General features: G+C 41.8%; 1 protein-coding gene across 1 annotated transcript in view; it reads left to right on the plus strand.

Annotated features, from left to right (window-relative positions):
• Positions 1–4,372: 4,372 nt before the first annotated feature.
• Positions 4,373–19,299, plus strand: part of sdc4 (syndecan 4) — a 23,594-nt gene continuing 8,667 nt past the window's right edge. The window contains exon 1 of the mRNA XM_083907704.1: positions 4,373–4,659. Coding sequence (XP_083763830.1) covers positions 4,603–4,659 — 57 coding nt within the window. The 5' untranslated portion in view covers positions 4,373–4,602. The remainder of the gene's footprint in view (positions 4,660–19,299) is intronic.

The following is a 19,299-nucleotide window of genomic DNA, read 5'->3' on the forward strand; positions in this document are numbered from 1 at the left end:
ACTCACTCATTCATTCATTCACTCACTCACTCACTCACTCATTCATTCACTCACTCACTCACTCATTCACTCACTCACTCATTCACTCACTCACTCATTCACTCACTCACTTATTCACTCACTCACTTATTCACTCACTCATTCACTCACTCACTCACTCACTCATTCATTCACTCACTCACTAACTCACTCACTCATTCATTCACTCACTCACTCATTCACTCACTCACTCACTCACTCACTCATTCACTCACTCACTCACTCACTCACTCATTCATTCACTCACTCACTCACTCACTCATTCACTTACTCACTCACTCACTCATTCACTCACTCACTCACTCACTCACTCATTCACTCACTCACTCACTCATTCACTCACTCACTCACTCATTCATTCACTCACTCACTTTAAAACACAATAAGAAAATACCATTGAGATTAAAACAGTTGAATTCAGTTGCTGTGTCCATGTGTGTCCAGCAGACGGCGCCAAACAGTAAGACATGGAGTTCAGATGAGCTGATGAACATGATGATAAAAGTATTCAGATGTTTGGTGAAGTTTCTTCTCCTTTTGAAAATAAATGAATCATAATTAGCATCAAATATAAGATCTTAAATAAGGAGGTGAGTGAGTGAAATGTAGTGGAGTAAAAATAAAGTTAGTAGAAATAAAAAAACATGAAAGTCTCCATCACTAAAGTCATAAACAAAGCTAACAACATTAGCCGTTAGCTAATTCACGGTCTGACGACGTTAATGTTCAAATCGGACAAACTACGACGTCACGGAAATAACATGGTGACTGAAACCACAGAGAGTCCAGTCTCACTTCCTGTTTCCACGCTGAAATCTACATGTTGACATTTGCCTGTGACCTTTGACCTTTGACCTTTGGTTCTTCCTCCCTGACACGGCCGTGGACACACAGCAGGATTATTATCATCATTTGACTGAGATAATCTGATCTAATCTATCTAAAAATATACCTGTACTTTACTTTGTTCTTTATATTTCTCACAACTTTTACCCCACTACATTTCCACAATAAAGTGTGTACTTTTACTCATTGTGTAATGCAATAATTGTGTGTATATATACAGTATATCGTACAAACAGATCCATGATACATGGCCGAACACTTGAGATAAAATACATCAAATTTGATTTGACGTGATTTGACGTGATTTGACGTGATTTGACGTGATTTGACGTGATTTGACGCACAGAGTGAATTCAGCTGCTCGTTTCCATGGATACAGATCTGTGTCGACTTTGATGAAGTCAACGTGACGGATTTCACACCCGAGGATCGGGTGACGCAAAGATAACACACTGATGACACAATACAATATGTCTTTGTCTGCCTGTGTGTGTGTCTGTGTGTGTGTGTGTGTGTGTGTGTGTGTGTGTGTGTGTGTGTGTGTGTGTGTGTGTGTCTCATGTATATTTGTTTTACAAAATGACACAAATTTTAATTACCTGACAAATAACGAGGCAGTAAATCATTAGATAATGACATGACAGGAAATGAAGTGTGTGTGTGTGCGTGCGTGTGTGTGTGTGTGTGTGTGTGTGTGTGTGTGCGTGTGTGTGTGTGAGGTAAATAAGTGAAGCTGACACACCCAGTTCAGCTAAACATAGATCAGCTGCTTTTGTCCTGTGAACAGAAAAGAGAAGCTGGAGTTCCCAACTGTTCCGTCCTCACCTGTCCACTGAACACCTGTTTATACCTGTCCTCACCTGTCCACACCTGTCCACTGAACACCTGTCCTCACCTGTCCTCACCTGTCCACACCTGTCCACTGAACACCTGTCCTCACCTGTCCTCACCTGTCCACTGAACACCTGTCCTCACCTGTCCACACCTGTCCACTGAACACCTGTCCTCACCTGTCCACTGAACACCTGTCCTCACCTGTCCACACCTGTCCACTGAACACCTGTCCTCACCTGTCCACTGAACACCTGTCCTCACCTGTCCATACCTGTCCACTGAACACCTGTCCACACCTGTCCACTGAACACCTGTCCTCACCTGTCCATACCTGTCCACTGAACACCTGTCCTCACCTGTCCACACCTGTCCACTGAACACCTGTCCTCACCTGTCCTCACCTGTCCACACCTGTCCACTGAACACCTGTCCTCACCTGTCCTCACCTGTCCACTGAACACCTGTCCTCACCTGTCCACACCTGTCCACTGAACACCTGTCCTCACCTGTCCACTGAACACCTGTCCTCACCTGTCCACACCTGTCCACTGAACACCTGTCCTCACCTGTCCACTGAACACCTGTCCTCACCTGTCCATACCTGTCCACTGAACACCTGTCCACACCTGTCCACTGAACACCTGTCCTCACCTGTCCATACCTGTCCACTGAACACCTGTCCTCACCTGTCCACTGAACACCTGTCCTCACCTGTCCACTGAACACCTGTCCACACCTGTCCACTGAACACCTGTCCTCACCTGTCCACTGAACACCTGTCCTCACCTGTCCATACCTGTCCACTGAACACCTGTCCACACCTGTCCACTGAACACCTGTTCTCACCTGTCCACACCTGTCCAATGAAAACCTGTCCACTGAACACCTGTCATCACCTTTCCACTGAACACCTGTCCATACCTGTCCTCACATGTCCATACCTGTCCTTACTTGTCCTCACATATCCATACCTGTCCTCACCTGTCCTCACCTATCCACTGAACACCTGTCCATACCTGTCCTCACCTGTCCACTATCACACTATTCCACCACGATATCATGATGCAGTGATGCAGCGCGTCATCAAACACATGAGCAGGAAAGTGAAAGCAGGGAAACAGTCGAACATCAGTCTAACTTCAGTCGAACATCAGTCTAACTTCAGTCTAACTTCAGTCCAACTTCTGTCTAACTTTAGTCCAACTTCAGTCCAACTTCAGTCTAACTTCAGTCTAACTTCAGTCTAACTTCAGTCCAACTTCAGTCTAACTTCAGTCTAACTTCAGTCCAACTTCAGTCTAACTTCAGTCCAACTTCAGTCAAACTTCAGTCCAACTTCAGTCTAACTTCAGTCTAACTTCAGTCCAACTTCAGTCTAACTTCAGTCTAACTTCAGTCCAACTTCAGTCTAACTTCAGTCTAACTTCAGTCTTACTTCAGTCTAACTTCAGTCTAACTTCAGTCTTACTTCAGTCTAACTTCAGTCCAACTTCTGTCTAACTTTAGTCCAACTCCAGTCTAACTTCAGTCCAACTTCAGTCTAACTTCAGTCTAACTTCAGTCTAACTTCAGTCCAACTTCAGTCCAACTTCAGTCTAACTTCAGTCTAACTTCAGTCCAACTTCAGTCCAACTTCAGTCTAACTTCAGTCTAACTTCAGTCACAGTGACGTGAACGTTGTTTCCACGGCGACAGAAAAAACCCTGAGGAAACTGAAGCTTTTCACTGTAGAGTGAAAGAAGGAGGGGTTTGTTTTCCAGGAAGATGTCGTCACCGCCAAAAATTTCCATGAAGCAGCAAAAGTACACACACACACACACACAGACACACACACACACACACACACACACACACACACACACACACACACACACACACACACACACACACACACACACAGTTTCCCATTTACACGAAACAGAAAAAAACCCTGAAAATGAAAACAAATCAAAACACACGACGTGTGAAATGTGGATAAAAAGTACACAATGAGTAAAAGTACACCCTTTATTGTGGTAATGTAGTGGAGCAAAAGTACACGATGAGTAAAAGTACACGATATGTACATGTACACACTTTATTGTGGAAATGTAGTGAAGTAAAAGTACACAATGAGTAAAAGCACACAATGAGTAAAAGTACACAATATGTACATGTACACACTATTGTGAAAATGTAGTGGAGTAAAAGTACACAATGAGTAAAAGTACACACGTTATTGTGGTAATGTAGTGGAGTAAAAGTACACAATGAGTAATAGTACACACTTTATTTTGGAAATGTAGTGGAATCAAAGTCAAAGTTGCGCTCAGCAAAAATAACAAAGTAAAGTACATGTTGTACTTGAGTACAGTCACGAAGTATTTGTACTTCGTGACTTTAACGACAGCAAAACATTCCAGCGCGTGTGTGAACTTGCTTGTGCTTTTATTTTGGTGGAAAAAAAAACCAAACACTTTCCGTTTGGCTGCATCAGAGGAGCGAGAGGGGGCGTGGCCACGGATTTACCGTAAATTATGAAGAAGGTGGAAAAGAAAAGAAAAGAAAAGCGTCACGGCCGCCGCTGCTCGACGCTGATTGGCGGAGAGCGTGGAGCCTATAAAGGGCGGCGCTGACGCTCCGAGCCGCAGCGAAGTGAAGCGGACACCGCGGAGAGAAGAACCCGGACAAGGAGACCGAGGAGACGGCGTGTGAAGGCAGAGAAGCAGCGCAGCGACCGTGTGGACGACACTCGACCCAGTTGGACTATATTTGGAGCCGCCGAAGATTCGCACTTTGCTTTGTCTTCTTTCGTTTTAAAAGAAGAACTTTGATTGTGTTTGCGTGTTTTTCGCCCCCCCCCCGTGTGTTTGCGAACTTTTGCCGCTGATTGTGAGGACAAACATGGTGCACCTCTTCCTCCTCATCGTCCTCTCCGCTGCCTCCGTTTTCTCAGAGTCGGTAAGTGAACGATTTTAACGACAAAACCGCTCAGAAATGGTCAAAGAAAAAGAAGAAGTAAATCACAGCGACTACACAGTGTTTACCCCCCCCCCCCAAAGCTAACCGTTAGCGTCACCGAGCTAACAGTTAGCTTTGGTTTAACTTCACAGAAAGTGTCGACGCTTGTGTTTTAAAGATCTCTAAAGGGGAGAAAACACGGTTGTTGTTGATGATGTTGTTGTTGTTGTTGTTGACGAATTAAGTGTTTACATAGTTTCACGGATGGTGTTAGACACCTAGCTTAAGCTAAGGTTGGAGTCCACTGTGTGTGTGTGCGCGTGGAAAACCCCCCCCCCATAAATCTAGCTTTAAATGTTTTATTTTTATTTATTATTTTCGCAAATGTAGTGAAGTAAAAGTACACACTTAGTTGTGGAAATGTAGTCCAGTAAAAGTACACAATGAGTCAAAGTACACACTTTATTGTGAAACTGTAGTGGAATAAAAGTACACACTTTATTGTGGAACTGCAGTTGAGTAAAAGTACACAATGAGTCAAATACACACTTTATTGTGAAACTGTAGTTGAATAAAAGTACACACTTTATTGTGAAACTGTAGTGGAATAAAAGTACACACTTTATTGTGAAACTGTAGTGGAATAAAAGTACACACTTTATTGTGGAAATGTAGTAGTGCAGTAAAAGTACACAATGAGTAAAGGTGAACACTTTATTTTGGAAATGTAGTGGAGTAAAGGTACACAATGAGTAAAAGTACACGCGTTATTGTGGAAATGAAGTAGTGCAGTAAAAGTACATGATGAGTAAAAGTAAACACTTTATTTTGGAAACGTGATGGAGTGAAAGTACACAATGAGTAATTCAATGCTGAATTAAAGGGCTAGTAAGTTCAACATGTCAATCAATGAGTTAGGTGCAATGTGCCACGTCGCCTGTAGATGCCAGTAAAGCTCACAGTTTGTCATAATTACATGTTTGTAAATACTGAACTCAGAATATCAATTACTTTGAAAAGTAAATGTTTTTTTCCTCAAAATTCTCCCTAAAATCTCAAAGTTCTGCGACCAAACGTAGCATTTTCTCCGAGTCGCTAAGTGAACGACTTTGACATGCGGCTAACAATAGTGCAAATGAAAATAGATGAATAAATCACAGCGAGATGCATGTTTCCCCCCCAAGCTGTTAGCTTCACTGAGCTAACAGTTAGCCTTGGTTTAACGTCACAGAAAGTGTTTTCACGCAACGTAAACGTATAGTTTTATTTTGAAAGTTGCAGGGTTTTTTTGTGTAGACAAACGTAAACATAGAATTTTATTTTGAAAACTGCAGGTTTGTGTTTTAGTGTGGACAAACATAAATGTAGAGTTTATTTTGAAAACTGCAGGATTGTGTTTTAGCGTGGACAAACAGTTTTATTTTGAAAACTGAAGGTTTGTGTTTTAGCGTGGACAAACGGTTTTATTTTGAAAACTGAAGGTTTGTGTTTCAGTCTGGACAAACAAACATAGTTTTATTTTGAAAACTGCAGGATTGTGTTTCAGTCTGGACAAACAAACATAGTTTTATTTTGAAAACTGCAGGATTGTGTTTTAGTCTGGACAAACAAACATAGTTTTATTTTGAAAACTGCAGGATTGTGTTTTAGCGTGGACAAACATAGTTTTATTTTGAAAACTGCGTGTTAGTGTGGACAACGAGCATAATATAAACACAGAAATTCGAACTCGTATCGTTGAATAAGTTAAATATTAAGCCTTGTGCAGCAAGTACTTTAGTGTAAAAGTTAAAATAAAGCGTCATGAAACGATGCAAAGAAGCTGTTTTTGTGTGTGAATGTGAATTAAAGATGCTCTTAATCTGACGGCTGATTAGTGAACAGTGATGAGGACGTTTTTAAAAAGGCTTCAGTGGAATCCATGAATCCTTGTTATTATTATGACACCAGTGAAAACACCGTCTCGCTGTGACTTCACACCTAAAGAATGTGCGCGTCGACGATTGGCTAACGCTTTTATCAGTGTTTTTGTTGGTTTTCTCCCCCCCCGGCCGTTGGGAGTTGATGTGCTGTAATTGTTTTCAGGGCGCGTCGTCCTCGTCCACATGTTTGGACTTTTCTGTTTGCTCGTTCCGCGTTTAATGTCGACGCCACTCGAGCGTTCAAGCACTGGAGCTGGAATCTGGAGCCTTTGTTGTCGTCGAGTGTTGCCACGGCTCATGTTCTCTGGTACTTTGACCTCTGTGGCCTGAGCGCGGCGTTGAAATGAGATGATGAAAGTGCCTGTAAATTATTATAAAACCTGACGTTAAACTCGCAAACGGAGACCCGTGTAAACGGCTGCTCGCCCAGTACGTTTCCACGCTGCGGCGCGTTCCGCTGAAGACAAAATGACAGAATTCTGACCATTTTCTGACTTTAATCCCAGATTTTCATGCTGTTTTTTTTTTTACTCTTCTCTACGTATAACAGTATTTTTTAAAAACACTGCATTAGCATATTGCTATCAGCTAATTATCTTAATTGAATCATCCAAGTCACTGCAAGTTTATTTTTAAATCCCAAAGCTGTATTTTATGTAGAAGTTTCCGTTGCGAGACGCCGTGTTTACGTGCCGCGACGCCATAGTCCGGGCAGTAGTTAGCTCCGCTAGCTACTTTTAGCGCTGTTAGCGTTAGCCTACAGTGGAGCTGAAGTGGTCTGTTTATTAAAGGAAAAGACAAATAACGTTGGCGCACCTGTGTTGCTGCGGATGTGTGCCTCTGTTTTTAAAGGTTAGCGTTAACTTCAGAGACTCATTTTAGCAACCGGGAGTCGCGCAAACATGACGTCACGCTCAGTCGTCATGGAAACGGCGCCGCGCGTCGACGTCGACGCCGTTTATTGATTTCTTTGTGACGTGGAACAAAAACACAGCAAATATTCACATTTTAAGGAGCCAGAAAATCTGTGACAACTTGTCTTAGACTCAAACCGATAAATATCAGGTATACATCGTGTTGTACCCCCCCCCCCCCCCCACACACACACACACACAATATTACCCAGCCCTAAATTCCACCCACAGACAAAGACATGCACACTAACCCTGTCCTCCCAGTCCATCCAGTCCAGATATTTACAAACCAGTCCTTTCAGGTTTGAGCACATGTTTGCTCATAATTCAGAACACTGTTAAACCGGTTTGAGCTGATATCAGATTGTTTCAGCTTCTTAAATGTAAATATATATTACTTGGTTTCTTTGCTCCACGTAACAAAGGAATCACTTTGTGGACAAAACGAGACGTTCGAGAACATCGTCGTTTCCAGGTTTGGTAACGTTCTATGAATCGATTTGTGAATATAATCCTTAGTTGCGGCTCTGAACGCAGCCTCGAGAGGTTTAAAACGGATGAATGCATCTATGGAGTTTACGAGCTTCCTTGAATGCATCTTAAAGCTGCTCCTCTGAACCCGGCACATAACTACGTTTTTCGTTCTATTTCTAAGACAATTTAGTTAACAATTAGTTTATTTCCCGATCAGTGAAGGTTGATTTCACGCCTCTCCTCGTACTAAAATGTATGGTTTATTAATCGGTTACTAAAACCTTATTAATTATCTGCTATTTTGATCAATTTGAGTGTCTTTTTTTTTCACAAAAAGCTTTAATTAGCTGACCCCATTTGTTCCCCTCACCTTTAGTATAACTGATAAATCGTGCACCGACACATGGAGATTGTTCCTGCAGAGCTCGGCTCGTTAATCCCGGATCGCTGGGATTATTTGTATGATGAGCTTCGTCGTCCTCGAGCATACCGGCGTCATCGTCATCACATTCCTCTGAACCCCGCGGCCTCAATCTCTTCGCCCTCCCTCCACTCTCTTTTTTGATCCCCCCCTCTCTGGAATGTGACCTTTGGTGACCTTGACCGGCCCTCTTGGGGATTTTGCACACTTGGAGGGGTCTCAATAGGGCCCTGGGGCCTTTTTATGGGGGGGGGGGTCATTGCTTTGCTTGAGCCTAGCGTAGATACACCTACAGCTTTCCCACCAAAATATGCACTTATTCTCCTTTTTAGCTCTACTTTTGAGTGCATACTTTTACACTTAAGTGCGTACTGTTTTAGTGTGGACAAATGGAAATGTAGCGCTTTATTTTGAAAACTGCATGGTTGTGCTTTAGTGTGGATAAACCGAATCGTAGAGCTTTATTTTGATAACTGCATGTTTGTTATTTTAGTGTGGACAAACGGAAATGCAGAGTTTTATTTTGAAAACTGCATGTTTGTGTTTTAGTGTGGACAAACATAAACGTAGATTTTTACTTTGAAAACTGCAGCTTTGTGCTTAGTGTGGACAAATCGAATCATAGTTTTATTTTGAAAACTGCATGTTTGTGCTTTAGTGTGGATAAACCGAATCGTAGAGCTTTATTTTAAAAAACTGCATGTTTATTTTAGTGTGGACAAAGGGAAATGCAGAGTTTTATTTTTGAAAACTGCATGTTTGTGCTTTAGTGTGGACAAACCGAATCGTAGAGCTTTATTTTGAAAACTGCATGTTTGTTATTTTAGTGTGGACAAACGGAAGTGTGGCGTTTTATTTTGAAAAGTGCAGGTTTTTTGTTTTTAGTGTGGACAAACGTAAACGTAGAGTTTTATTTTGAAAACTACATGTTTGTTTAGTGTGGGCAAACGGAAATGCGGAGCTTTATTTTGAAAACTGCAGGTTTTTTGTTTTTGGTGTGGACAAACATAAACGTAGAGTTTTATTTTGAAAACTGCAGGTTTGTGCTTAGTGTGGACAAACATAAACGTTGAGTTTTATTTTGAAAACTGCAGCTTTGTGTTTTCTACATACCTTTTCTCATCCACATTCCAGTTTCCGTCTCTGGCAAATAAAGCTGCGAATGATAGGTATTTTTTCAAAAATCTGCGTTAAGTTTGCCTAACTTTACTAAAGTAGCATGTGGTGTTTTCATTTTGGAAGCTTCTCATTGGTTGTCCCGTTGTTGTCCCTGTGCTCTCTCGTCTTTCCCGAGCCTTTTTTTTTCCCTCTCTCTTCCGATTTCTGAACTTTCCTTTGATGGATACTTAGCCTCGGAGCTGTGACACGTCTTTCTTCTCTCTACCCACGGAGGTCATTATTGGAATGTGGCTTTAGCGTCCCCAGCTAATCGATAACAATGTTCTGCTACCTGACGACAATAGAGCCCGGCTCTGAATGCAGAGAGCAGGAATGATCGGAACGTCGTCTTTATCAGCGGATTGACTCTGCTTTCTTATCCGCGTTCTAATTTGGGAAAAAGTTATAGCTTCATTTAGCATCGTCCAGTTTTTTTTTTGATATGCTTAGCTGTGAACAGCTAAGCTACATGTACGCTCTCATCAACTCTCACAACTCTGGGTTTTTCCACCGACTTCAGCATTTTGTGCCCGTGTTTGGTCTCATGTGGAGACGCAGGTCACGACGAGGGTCAAAGATAAGGAACTCTAAGAAGATGGTCAATCCTTGAAAGTTTGAATTTGGCATTTTATTTTGAAAACTGCAGGCTTGTGTTTTTAGTGTGGTCAAACAAACAGAAACGTAGAGTTTTATTTAGAAAACTGCAGGTTTTTACATACACACGCATGGAGTTTTATTTTGAAAACTGCAGGTTTTTATATACACAAACATGGAGTTTTATTTTGAAAACTGCAGGTTTGTGCGTTAGTGTGGACAAACCGAATTGTAGAGTTTTATTTTGAAAACTGCAGCTTTGTGTTTCAGTGTGGACAAACCCAATCGTAGAGTTTTATTTTGAAAACTGCAGCTTTGTGTTTCAGTGTGGACAAACCGAATCGTAGAGTTTTATTTTGAAAACTGCAGGTCAGTGTGGACAAACTGAATCGTAGAGTTTTATTTTGAAAACTGCAGCTTTGTGCGGCCAGACAGAACCGTAGGGTTTTATTTTGAAAACTGCAACTTTGTGTTTTAGTGTGGACAAACAAACAGTTTTATTTTGAAAACCGCAGGTTTGTTTTTAGTGTGCACAAACTGAATCGTAGAGTTTTATTTTGAAAACTGCAGGTTTTTACATACACAAACGCAGAGTTTTATTTCGCAAACTGCAGGTTTGTGCGTTAGTGTGGACAAACGAAAACGTGGAGATTTATTTTGAAAACTGCAGGTCTGTGTTTTTAGTGTGGACAAACCGAATCGTAGAGTTTTATCTTGAAAACTGCCGCTCTGGGTTTCAGTGTGGACAAACAAACATAGAGTTTTATTTTGAAAACCGCAGGTTTTTTACATACACGAACGTGGAGTCTTATTTTGAAAACTGCGGGTCATAATGTGCTTGTAATAGCAAACAAAAACTTCCTCTTTTGCCACTGGCGTTAATCCACGTTGCAGCACCGGACCCCAGTTTGGGGCCCCCCACCCCCCCCCCACCCTCCCCTGATTTGTTACATCTTGTTGGAATGTCACCGGTTTTCCTTTGAGCCTCTGAATCATTTGCACGAGAATACGTGAGGTTTCTTCTTCTTCTTCTTCTTCTTCTTCTTCTTCTTCTTCTTCTTCTTCTTCTTCTTCTTCTTCTTTTTCCGCCCTTCGGCCCGTGTTGCACGGCGGCCTCTGCGCTGACTGAAAAGAATGTTGGCCGAGCGGGGAGGGAAAAGAGGGAGAAAGTGATAAATAGTATCACTAGGATGTAATAATGGCTGCTGCGTTGCTGTCCGCTGGTCTATAAAATCCCTTTGGGCCGTGGAATGTTGGCACACAGAGAGGAGGGTTTTTGTCCTTCCTGCCTCTTGATGGAGAGCAGTTGGGAATCTGACTCCCTCCTCCTCCTCCTCCTCCTCCTCCTCCTCCTCCTCCCTCCTCCCTCCTCCCTCTTTCAACCACCACATATTCTGGCAGTTACTCGCTCAGGGCAGAAGTTGACCAGGAAAAAGAAAAAGAAAACCCTGCTTAAATATCACTTTCATACAACATTTTTGGACTGGCTTTACTCGCTGGATCCACTTTCTGGTTAAACGCAACGGGCGTCTGCAAGGTTTTTAAAAAAAAAATAAAAATACATTTTGATTTCATTTGCCCCGTAAAAGGCCTTTGTTACGTTTTTATTTTATCGGTTTTGGAAAAAAACCTCCAGTTGGACTTTTCCAGATGCCTGAATTTTCAATAATTTAAGCGCAGCACCCCCGAGCGGTGTCTGATACGATAACGATGTTTTAGCCAGTATTTCTGAGCGGTGGGGACACGAGGATGTTTTGACGTCTTTATCTCAGACTTTTCCAACAGGAAACTGAAGTTTGTAAACCACTCACTCTGCCACACCAAAGCCCAAAGAGAAAATCAGTGATTTTAACATCAGCAGCAGTGGATCAACAACTCCTGTGAACTCCTGTGTGCTGTGATGTTAAAATCACTGATTTTCTCTATGGACTTTGGTGTGGGAGAGTGAGTGACTTTGGTGTGGGAGAGTGAGTGACTTTACAAACTTCAGTTACCCGTCCTAACAGTCGATTTAACAGTGAGATAGAGACGTGAACATGTTCATAAGATATCATAGACCTCAACAGAGTATTTAACTTGCCATTGAACAGACTTTTCCAACAGGAAACTGAAGTTTGTAAACCACTCACTCTCCCACACCAAAGTCCATAGAGTAAACCAGTGATTTTAACATCACAGCACACAGGAGTTGTTGATCCACTGCTGCCTCCATCACTAACTTACAATGACTGATTTTAGTGAATTCGGCTTTTAAAATATTTACTTTAGACTTAACTCAGTGACACAAAGTGACCACACGAGGCAGCAGAGGACCAGCAGCTCCTGTGTCCCTGTGAGCTAAAATCTGTGATTTGGTGTGGGAGAGACGAACTTTTCTGACAGGAAACTGAACGTAATAAATAAAGCCACAAAAATGGTTCATTCAAAAAATCTGTCACAATTTAACTTCTTGTCATCTACAAGTGAAAAAATAAAAAATTTCCCTAGGATTTGGAAATGGTTTATTCTAAGTGTGAATGGATTTCCTTTTCATAATTATTTATTTGTATGTATTTAATGTCTCGGTGATACGTTTTAAAATAAGTTGCAGCCAACCAACCACCTCTATTCCTAATTTGGAAGATAATCTACAAGCAGTAAACACTGTAAAGGGATTATCTACAGCTCTACAGGTGTGACTGCAAACACACATTGTTATTTACATCAGCGGCCTGGGAAACGTTCAGTGTAACACGAGCGCTTCGTTAACGTCACCCCCCCCCCCCCCCCCCCCCCCCCCCCGGGGGGCCCACGAGAAGAAAAGCTGCTGTGGCTTTGTGGTGGACGCAGATAAATATAGAGAGCAGAGGCAGAACATGGAATATGATCCTCGCTGTGTTTCCACTGGGAAGCACATCATCAGCGCGCCGAGGGGAAGGGGGAGCGCGTTTGATGTCGCTCCCGTAGCCTCTGCCGTCCCACGACACACCGTCGTGCTCTGACAGACGTCGGGACGGACGAAAAATTTTGCCCGCAAATCAGAACTGGCGGAAAAATTTGACGATTTAAAAAAAAAAAAGGAATCGCGATAAACCAAAAAACTGCGAAATTTGGTGGGTTAGTGTTAGCATCGCTGGGCCCAAGGCGAACGAAAAAATCCTCTCGACGCCATGACCTCGACCCATATTTCGTAAGTTTCGTGACTGAACGAAACTCGTCTGAGAGCGCTAATCGTAGCAACGCGATCAAAAGTTATCAAAAAATTTCGCAGATTCAAAATCGCGTGGCCACGGCAGCCATCGAATTTTGAAAAAACTTCGCCACGCCACGACCAATCGGCATGAAGCGTGACTCGAGACCCCGTCCCTGAACATGTCTGCTAATGCGAATTTGACCAAAACGCCGTGTCGACCATTTTGAATTTCGCTGCTAAACAGGAAGTGCCCTGTATCTCGGCTGTATATTGACCGATTGGCTGGAAACTTGATATGCGAGACCAAGGCCCCGTCCTGAACAGGTCTGCAAACTATGACCTGCACACAGGAAGTAGGTCCCCCGAAACCTCGCCCATATATTGACCGATTGGCTCAAGTGACTCATAGTCCAGGGCTTACCCCGCCTGGTGGTGGTGGTGGTGGAATTATAATTTTTATTATTGTTCGGGCCCGAAACTTGGTGAGAAGATGTTCTCGACCAAGACGAACAAAAAAGTCGACCGTAACCATGGCCTCATCTCAACAGAAGGTCGGCCGTTTTGAATTTTGCTGTCCATTTTGGCAATTTGCAACCTATGCACCGAATATTAATTTTAACCATTTAACCCTTAAATTACCATGTTTTTGTCACGTTGCAATATCATTTTTATGGTCTTAAAAAACCCAATAAATGTGTTATTTTCAATGTCATTTTTCATAATATAGTCACTTTAACGCTATATGAGTTGTTGTATAATTTTCTATTTTTAAGAAAATGAACATCCGTCCTCGTCAAACTTGAGTTTAAGTTTTTAAGTTTCTAATTGGATGCATCGGGAATGACGAGCACACTTTTAGTTCACGTTGTTTTACAAGAGAGTCAGTTTTCACACTCTTAAAAACGGCTTTTGTGTAAAGTTTAAAACAAACAAACTCTGTGCTGTTTAGTCGAGGTTAACGAACCACAGAGCAGAGATCACAGTGTTCTGGGTGGTGTGAGGACTTCCTGACAAATGTGCCTCCATCTTTGATGTGTGTGTGTGTGTGTGTGTGTGTGTGTGTGGTCTACCCCTCTACATTAGCTCGGCCCATGTGGCACCGCACTCTCTAAACCTATTGTTGGCGGCGGAGGCCGTTTCAAATCCCCCATAATTCAGCTGTGATTAACTTGTCGGGGCTTTGTGTGCGTCTGTATCAGGAAGTGGTATCTGTGTGTGTGTGTGTGTGTGTGTGGGGCGCGTTACAAACTTGGGTTGCTAGTTTGAAGACGTGTGAATTCCCCCCCCCCCACCGCAACCACCACCTCGCCTGGAGGAGTCGTAGTGGCCGTTGTGCGATCAAACCATTATCTGTGTTTTTGTGTCTCCTTGGCTCCTGCTGAGGAGGAGGAGGAGGAGGAGGAGGAGGAGGAGGAGGAGGAGGAGGAATGTGGTGGTGGACTGTGTTTCCAAGGTCGTGGCTTCTCAGTCGACCCACATGAAGAGAATCATTCCTCAGTGTCTCGGGGCAGCTGAGGAATGAAGGATCCGTCCCACATGTTGTGTTTCCTGATGTAACCCCCCCCCCCCATCACACCGACGGGTTTCGTTTGTTTTCGCCGATTTTTAAAATAGGTTTTCTCTCAACTTGATGGCTTCGGAAATGCGACTTTTCTCCAGGGTTTTTTTTTTATGCCCCGCGGGACGAAGAAGTCGTTGAACTTCACCGTACGCATCAAAAAATTGTCACATTTTTAACCCCGAATTTGCCAATTATATCGAGTATAGTATATAGTATAAAGATAAATTATTTTTTATATGTATACATTTTATTTTTATACATATTTGTATTATTAATAAAAAAAAAAAAAATTATAATAATTAGAAATAAGTAAAAACTTATCAATTAAGTCTTAAAGTTTTTTATTATTATTTATTTATTATTATTTTATTATATATATTTTAAATTTGTTAAAATTTCCTAATTTGCCGAGTATTTCCAGTATTGCCGAGTATTTTAGTTCACGTTGTTCCGCGAAAAATAGGATGCAACGTTCTCGAAAAACTTAACACAAAAGTTGACATGTATTCGTCCAAAACAAATAAAAACTTACTTCCTGTACAACAAAAATAACTTTAGCATAAGTAATAGCTTAGGCTAGAGCTGCCTTTTCCTCCCTGAAGTTACACAAATAAACTGTACACAAATAACACAAACTGGTGATTTGTGTGGTTAAAAAAAAAAAAAAAAAAAGATTTTTGAAGTTTATGAATCGATTCAGAATCGTAGATGATAAGAATCGTGATTCCTGTGTGAATGGACCCCCCCCCCCCCCCTACTTTTGAGTCATTTTGGTTTTCTGGACAAAATTTGAGAATGTCGTCGTTTCAGTACGAAAGTGACGATAATGGATTTCCTAAAGAACTCGATCAGAAGAACCTTGAAACTAACACGCGTTACGAGTTAAATCAACAGTTGAAGTCCTTTCCTCTCGTGACTCACGAGTCGTTGATGAGCGAATAACTGAGTCGCGTTCACGCTCCTTCGTTCAACACTCGTCCGTTCGTCTTCTCGGGACTTTTCCTAGTGTTCTTTTCTTAATTTCCTGCGTCTGCAGCTGATCCCGTGGGTGACGATTAAACTCCTCTGCTGCTCACACTCATCTGAAGCGCTGCGGTTTATTTGATCTGAGGCAGCGATACGTTTGCCTGAGGGAGCGGCATAAAAAGAAGAGGAAGATGGAGGAGAAGGAGGAGGAGGAGGAGGAGGAGGAGGAGGACGTTAGCGAGACGTTAGACAGAGGCTCAGTTTCCGTATCAGTCTGACTCGCCTCAGGCTTCTGGGTTCGGTATCGACGGCAGCTGACGTGGCCGATAAAGGCCGTTATGAGAAGGCGCGGGTCGCCTCGTCAGGTGGTGCTAGTCGTCGTCGTCATCATCATCATCATCGTCGTCAGCCTTATCAGTGTAGAGTGAAGCCGCTCTGCTCTCTTATCTCAAATAGACGGGAAGTTAAACCTCCCAAACGTTACTCACTTCACTGACTGACGGTTGAAGAATCTAAAGCCTCCACCACAGGGAAACGGAACCGGTTGTTTATGTTGTTTCTATGCCAGGCCTGTATGTGGCGCTGTAACGCCGTCACAGTCCCAGCGCCGACGCAAATGGACAGTCGTACCTTATAGTGATAGTTGAGTAAAAGTACAAGTATGTTACCAGAAAATGCTAAGAGAACTAAGTCTTAAAGTTTTTTTTATTGTTATTATTCATTCATTCATTTAGTTATTTCATTTATTTTTGATGTATATATTATATATATATATATATATATATATTTGTATAATAAATAAATAAAATAATAATAATTAAAAATGAATTAGTTAATGAATTAAGTCTTAAAGTTTTTTATTATTTTATTATATATATATATATTTTTATATTTTTTTGTTTTTATTTTTTTATTAATAAATAAATATATATATATATATACTTTATTTTTTAATGATTTTATTTATTAATTAATAAATATATATACATTTAGTTTTTATATTTAAAAAAAATATTAATAAATAATGAATACGTTTGTTAATTAATTAATAACAAAGTCTTAAAGTTTATGACTTTTACTGTACTTGAGAATCAAAAGAATATTTTATGATATAAAATGAGTTTAAGAAGTCAAGTTGTTCAGGTTGTGAGTTCAATTCCCGGCTCTGCTCGTCGACATTAAGCCCGCGTTGCAGCTTGTGACTGAGTGAAAACTGTCGTGTAAAGCAGCTTCATCAGGACCAGAAAAGGATCTGTAAATAAATAAAGAGTAAAAGTTTAACTACAAATAACAAAGTGCAGATACCTGACTTGTACTTGAGTTCAGTAACAAAGTATTTGTACTTTTGTTACCAGGATGCAGCTCACGCCGTCGGTGTTTAACTAAAGGTTCACAGCGTTGCTCGGTCACCTTTAGATCGTGCTCATCGTCGATTTGTCAAAGTTTCTTTCATCAAACATTTGAAGAAACGCTGTTTGTTAATAATTTACTTTGGACTTCAGACTTTTGTTCTGAGAAATCACGTCAGTGTGGTGTGGGTGAGCTAAAGGTCAGAGGTCACTGACATTAGCGCTTTATAACGATAAAGGACGTGCTGAAATATGTGTTGTTTTTTACGTTAAAAATGATCGAGAACCTCATTTTTCAGCTTCTTAAATGTGAATATTTTCAGGTTTCTGTCATTTTTCAGCTTCTTAAATGTGAATATTTTTACGTTTCTGTCATTTTTCAGCTTCTTAAATGTGAATATTTTCACGTTTCTGTCATTTTTCAGCTTCTTAAATGTGAATATTTTCACGTTTCTGTCATTTTTCAGCTTCTTAAATGTGAATATTTTCGCGTTTCTGTCATTTTTCAGCTTCTTAAATGTGAATATTTCCGTGTTTCTTTGCTCCACACACTCATTAAAGCTGTACTCGGTTAATCGATGATGAAAAACCCGTGTTTCGGGCGTGTTTTACAAGCTAACGCCGGTTTAGCTTATGTCTTTGTTTTGATTTGATTTGACCGTGGCCGCCGCTGTGACCTCGCACCAAACGTGGTCTGAAAATCACCAGAGTTAGAAAAGACAGTGGTGTTTTCTTGGTGGAAAGAGAATGAGGAGGCACGTTCCTGTGGCGTTTCTCTTCACTCTTTTCATAACATTTGTTCCTCCTCTGCGTCGCTGTGTGAAAGGACCAGATGCCGCTGTCTGTGTCGGGCAGATGGACGGATTGTTTCCTCTGGTTTAATGAAGGCCGGCTGCTGCTGCTGGAGGCTTAGCCGCCGCTACCTTTGCTCTTGAGGCGTCCGCTTGGCTTTGTTTGCCGTCAATGGAAGGGCCGGCGCTGAAGGCCTGGTGGAGGGCGTCCTCACCGGCGACCTTTCACTGACTGTTGGCCAATCATGGGGCAGCTGGAAGGTTTAGATGAGGACGAGAGCCTGGACTGAGGTGAAGAGTGACGGGACAGGAAATGACCCCTGATCTGCCCGAGCCAACGGAACCTGTTGTTCCTGTTGAGATGATTATTTTTTCCCTGAGGTTGCGCTCATTTTTGAGGAGGTTACCGTGAATAAAACCATTTGAAATTTGGCACAGAGGTCGGGTCATGGTCAGGCAACGGTCATCAGATCAGGGTGAAATTTGGCGAGTTTGTTTTGATTTGTCCAATTTTTGGGGGGAATTTTTGACACGAGAGACCAAAGTGGCCAAAATTGCTTTAAATGCAAAATTTTGGGTTTTTCTTTCGTGTCCAAGTCGCACATAGTTGTTCCGATTTTAACCGAACTTGATGCACTCGTTGCTCTCATCGTTCCAAACAAATTTCGAATGTACTTCCATTAGCTCCGCCCACCCAGAAGTCGGCCATTTTGGGAAATTAAAAATGGCTGGTCTACGCATTTGAACGAACTCTTCCAAGCACGTTTGAGCTAGCCGCGTCAAACTCGGTCCACGTGTTCGAGACGAGTTGATGATTAAAAGTTATCAAAAGATTTTCTCTACGTCAGAAGGTTGATAGCTTTAACGTAATTACGAAGTACCACTAGAGGGAGCCTGCATCATATTTTTAGATGAAGCAAGAAAATATCTGGCCGATTTAATCAATTCTGAAAATGAGCTTCAGTTGTGGCTTATATAAGAAACCTAAGCTAACTTCATTGCTTCTAGATGAACCTACTTTAAAACTCTAACCTGAAATCTTCTAATTGTATGAATTGTTGAACCGCAACGATTCGTTTATGTCTGCATGAATCATCTCTCCATCAGTTGTGTTGAAAACGAGTTCTCTTCCATAAAACAAAGACATCAGAATCACTGTGAACACTCGAGTTCACCGTGAGGATATGTGAGGTCACATGGTCAGCGAGGGGGAAATGAGCTCTGCAATTAAAGAGGTTTTGTGTGAACAGAGCAGCTTTGTTTGGTCTGTACCTGTGTGGCCGACCGTGAGTCGCAGGTCAAAGGTCGTCCTGAACGA

Source organism: Microchirus variegatus (genome assembly GCF_963457635.1).
Source record: "Microchirus variegatus genome assembly, chromosome: 21".
Lineage (NCBI taxonomy): Eukaryota > Metazoa > Chordata > Actinopteri > Pleuronectiformes > Soleidae > Microchirus > Microchirus variegatus.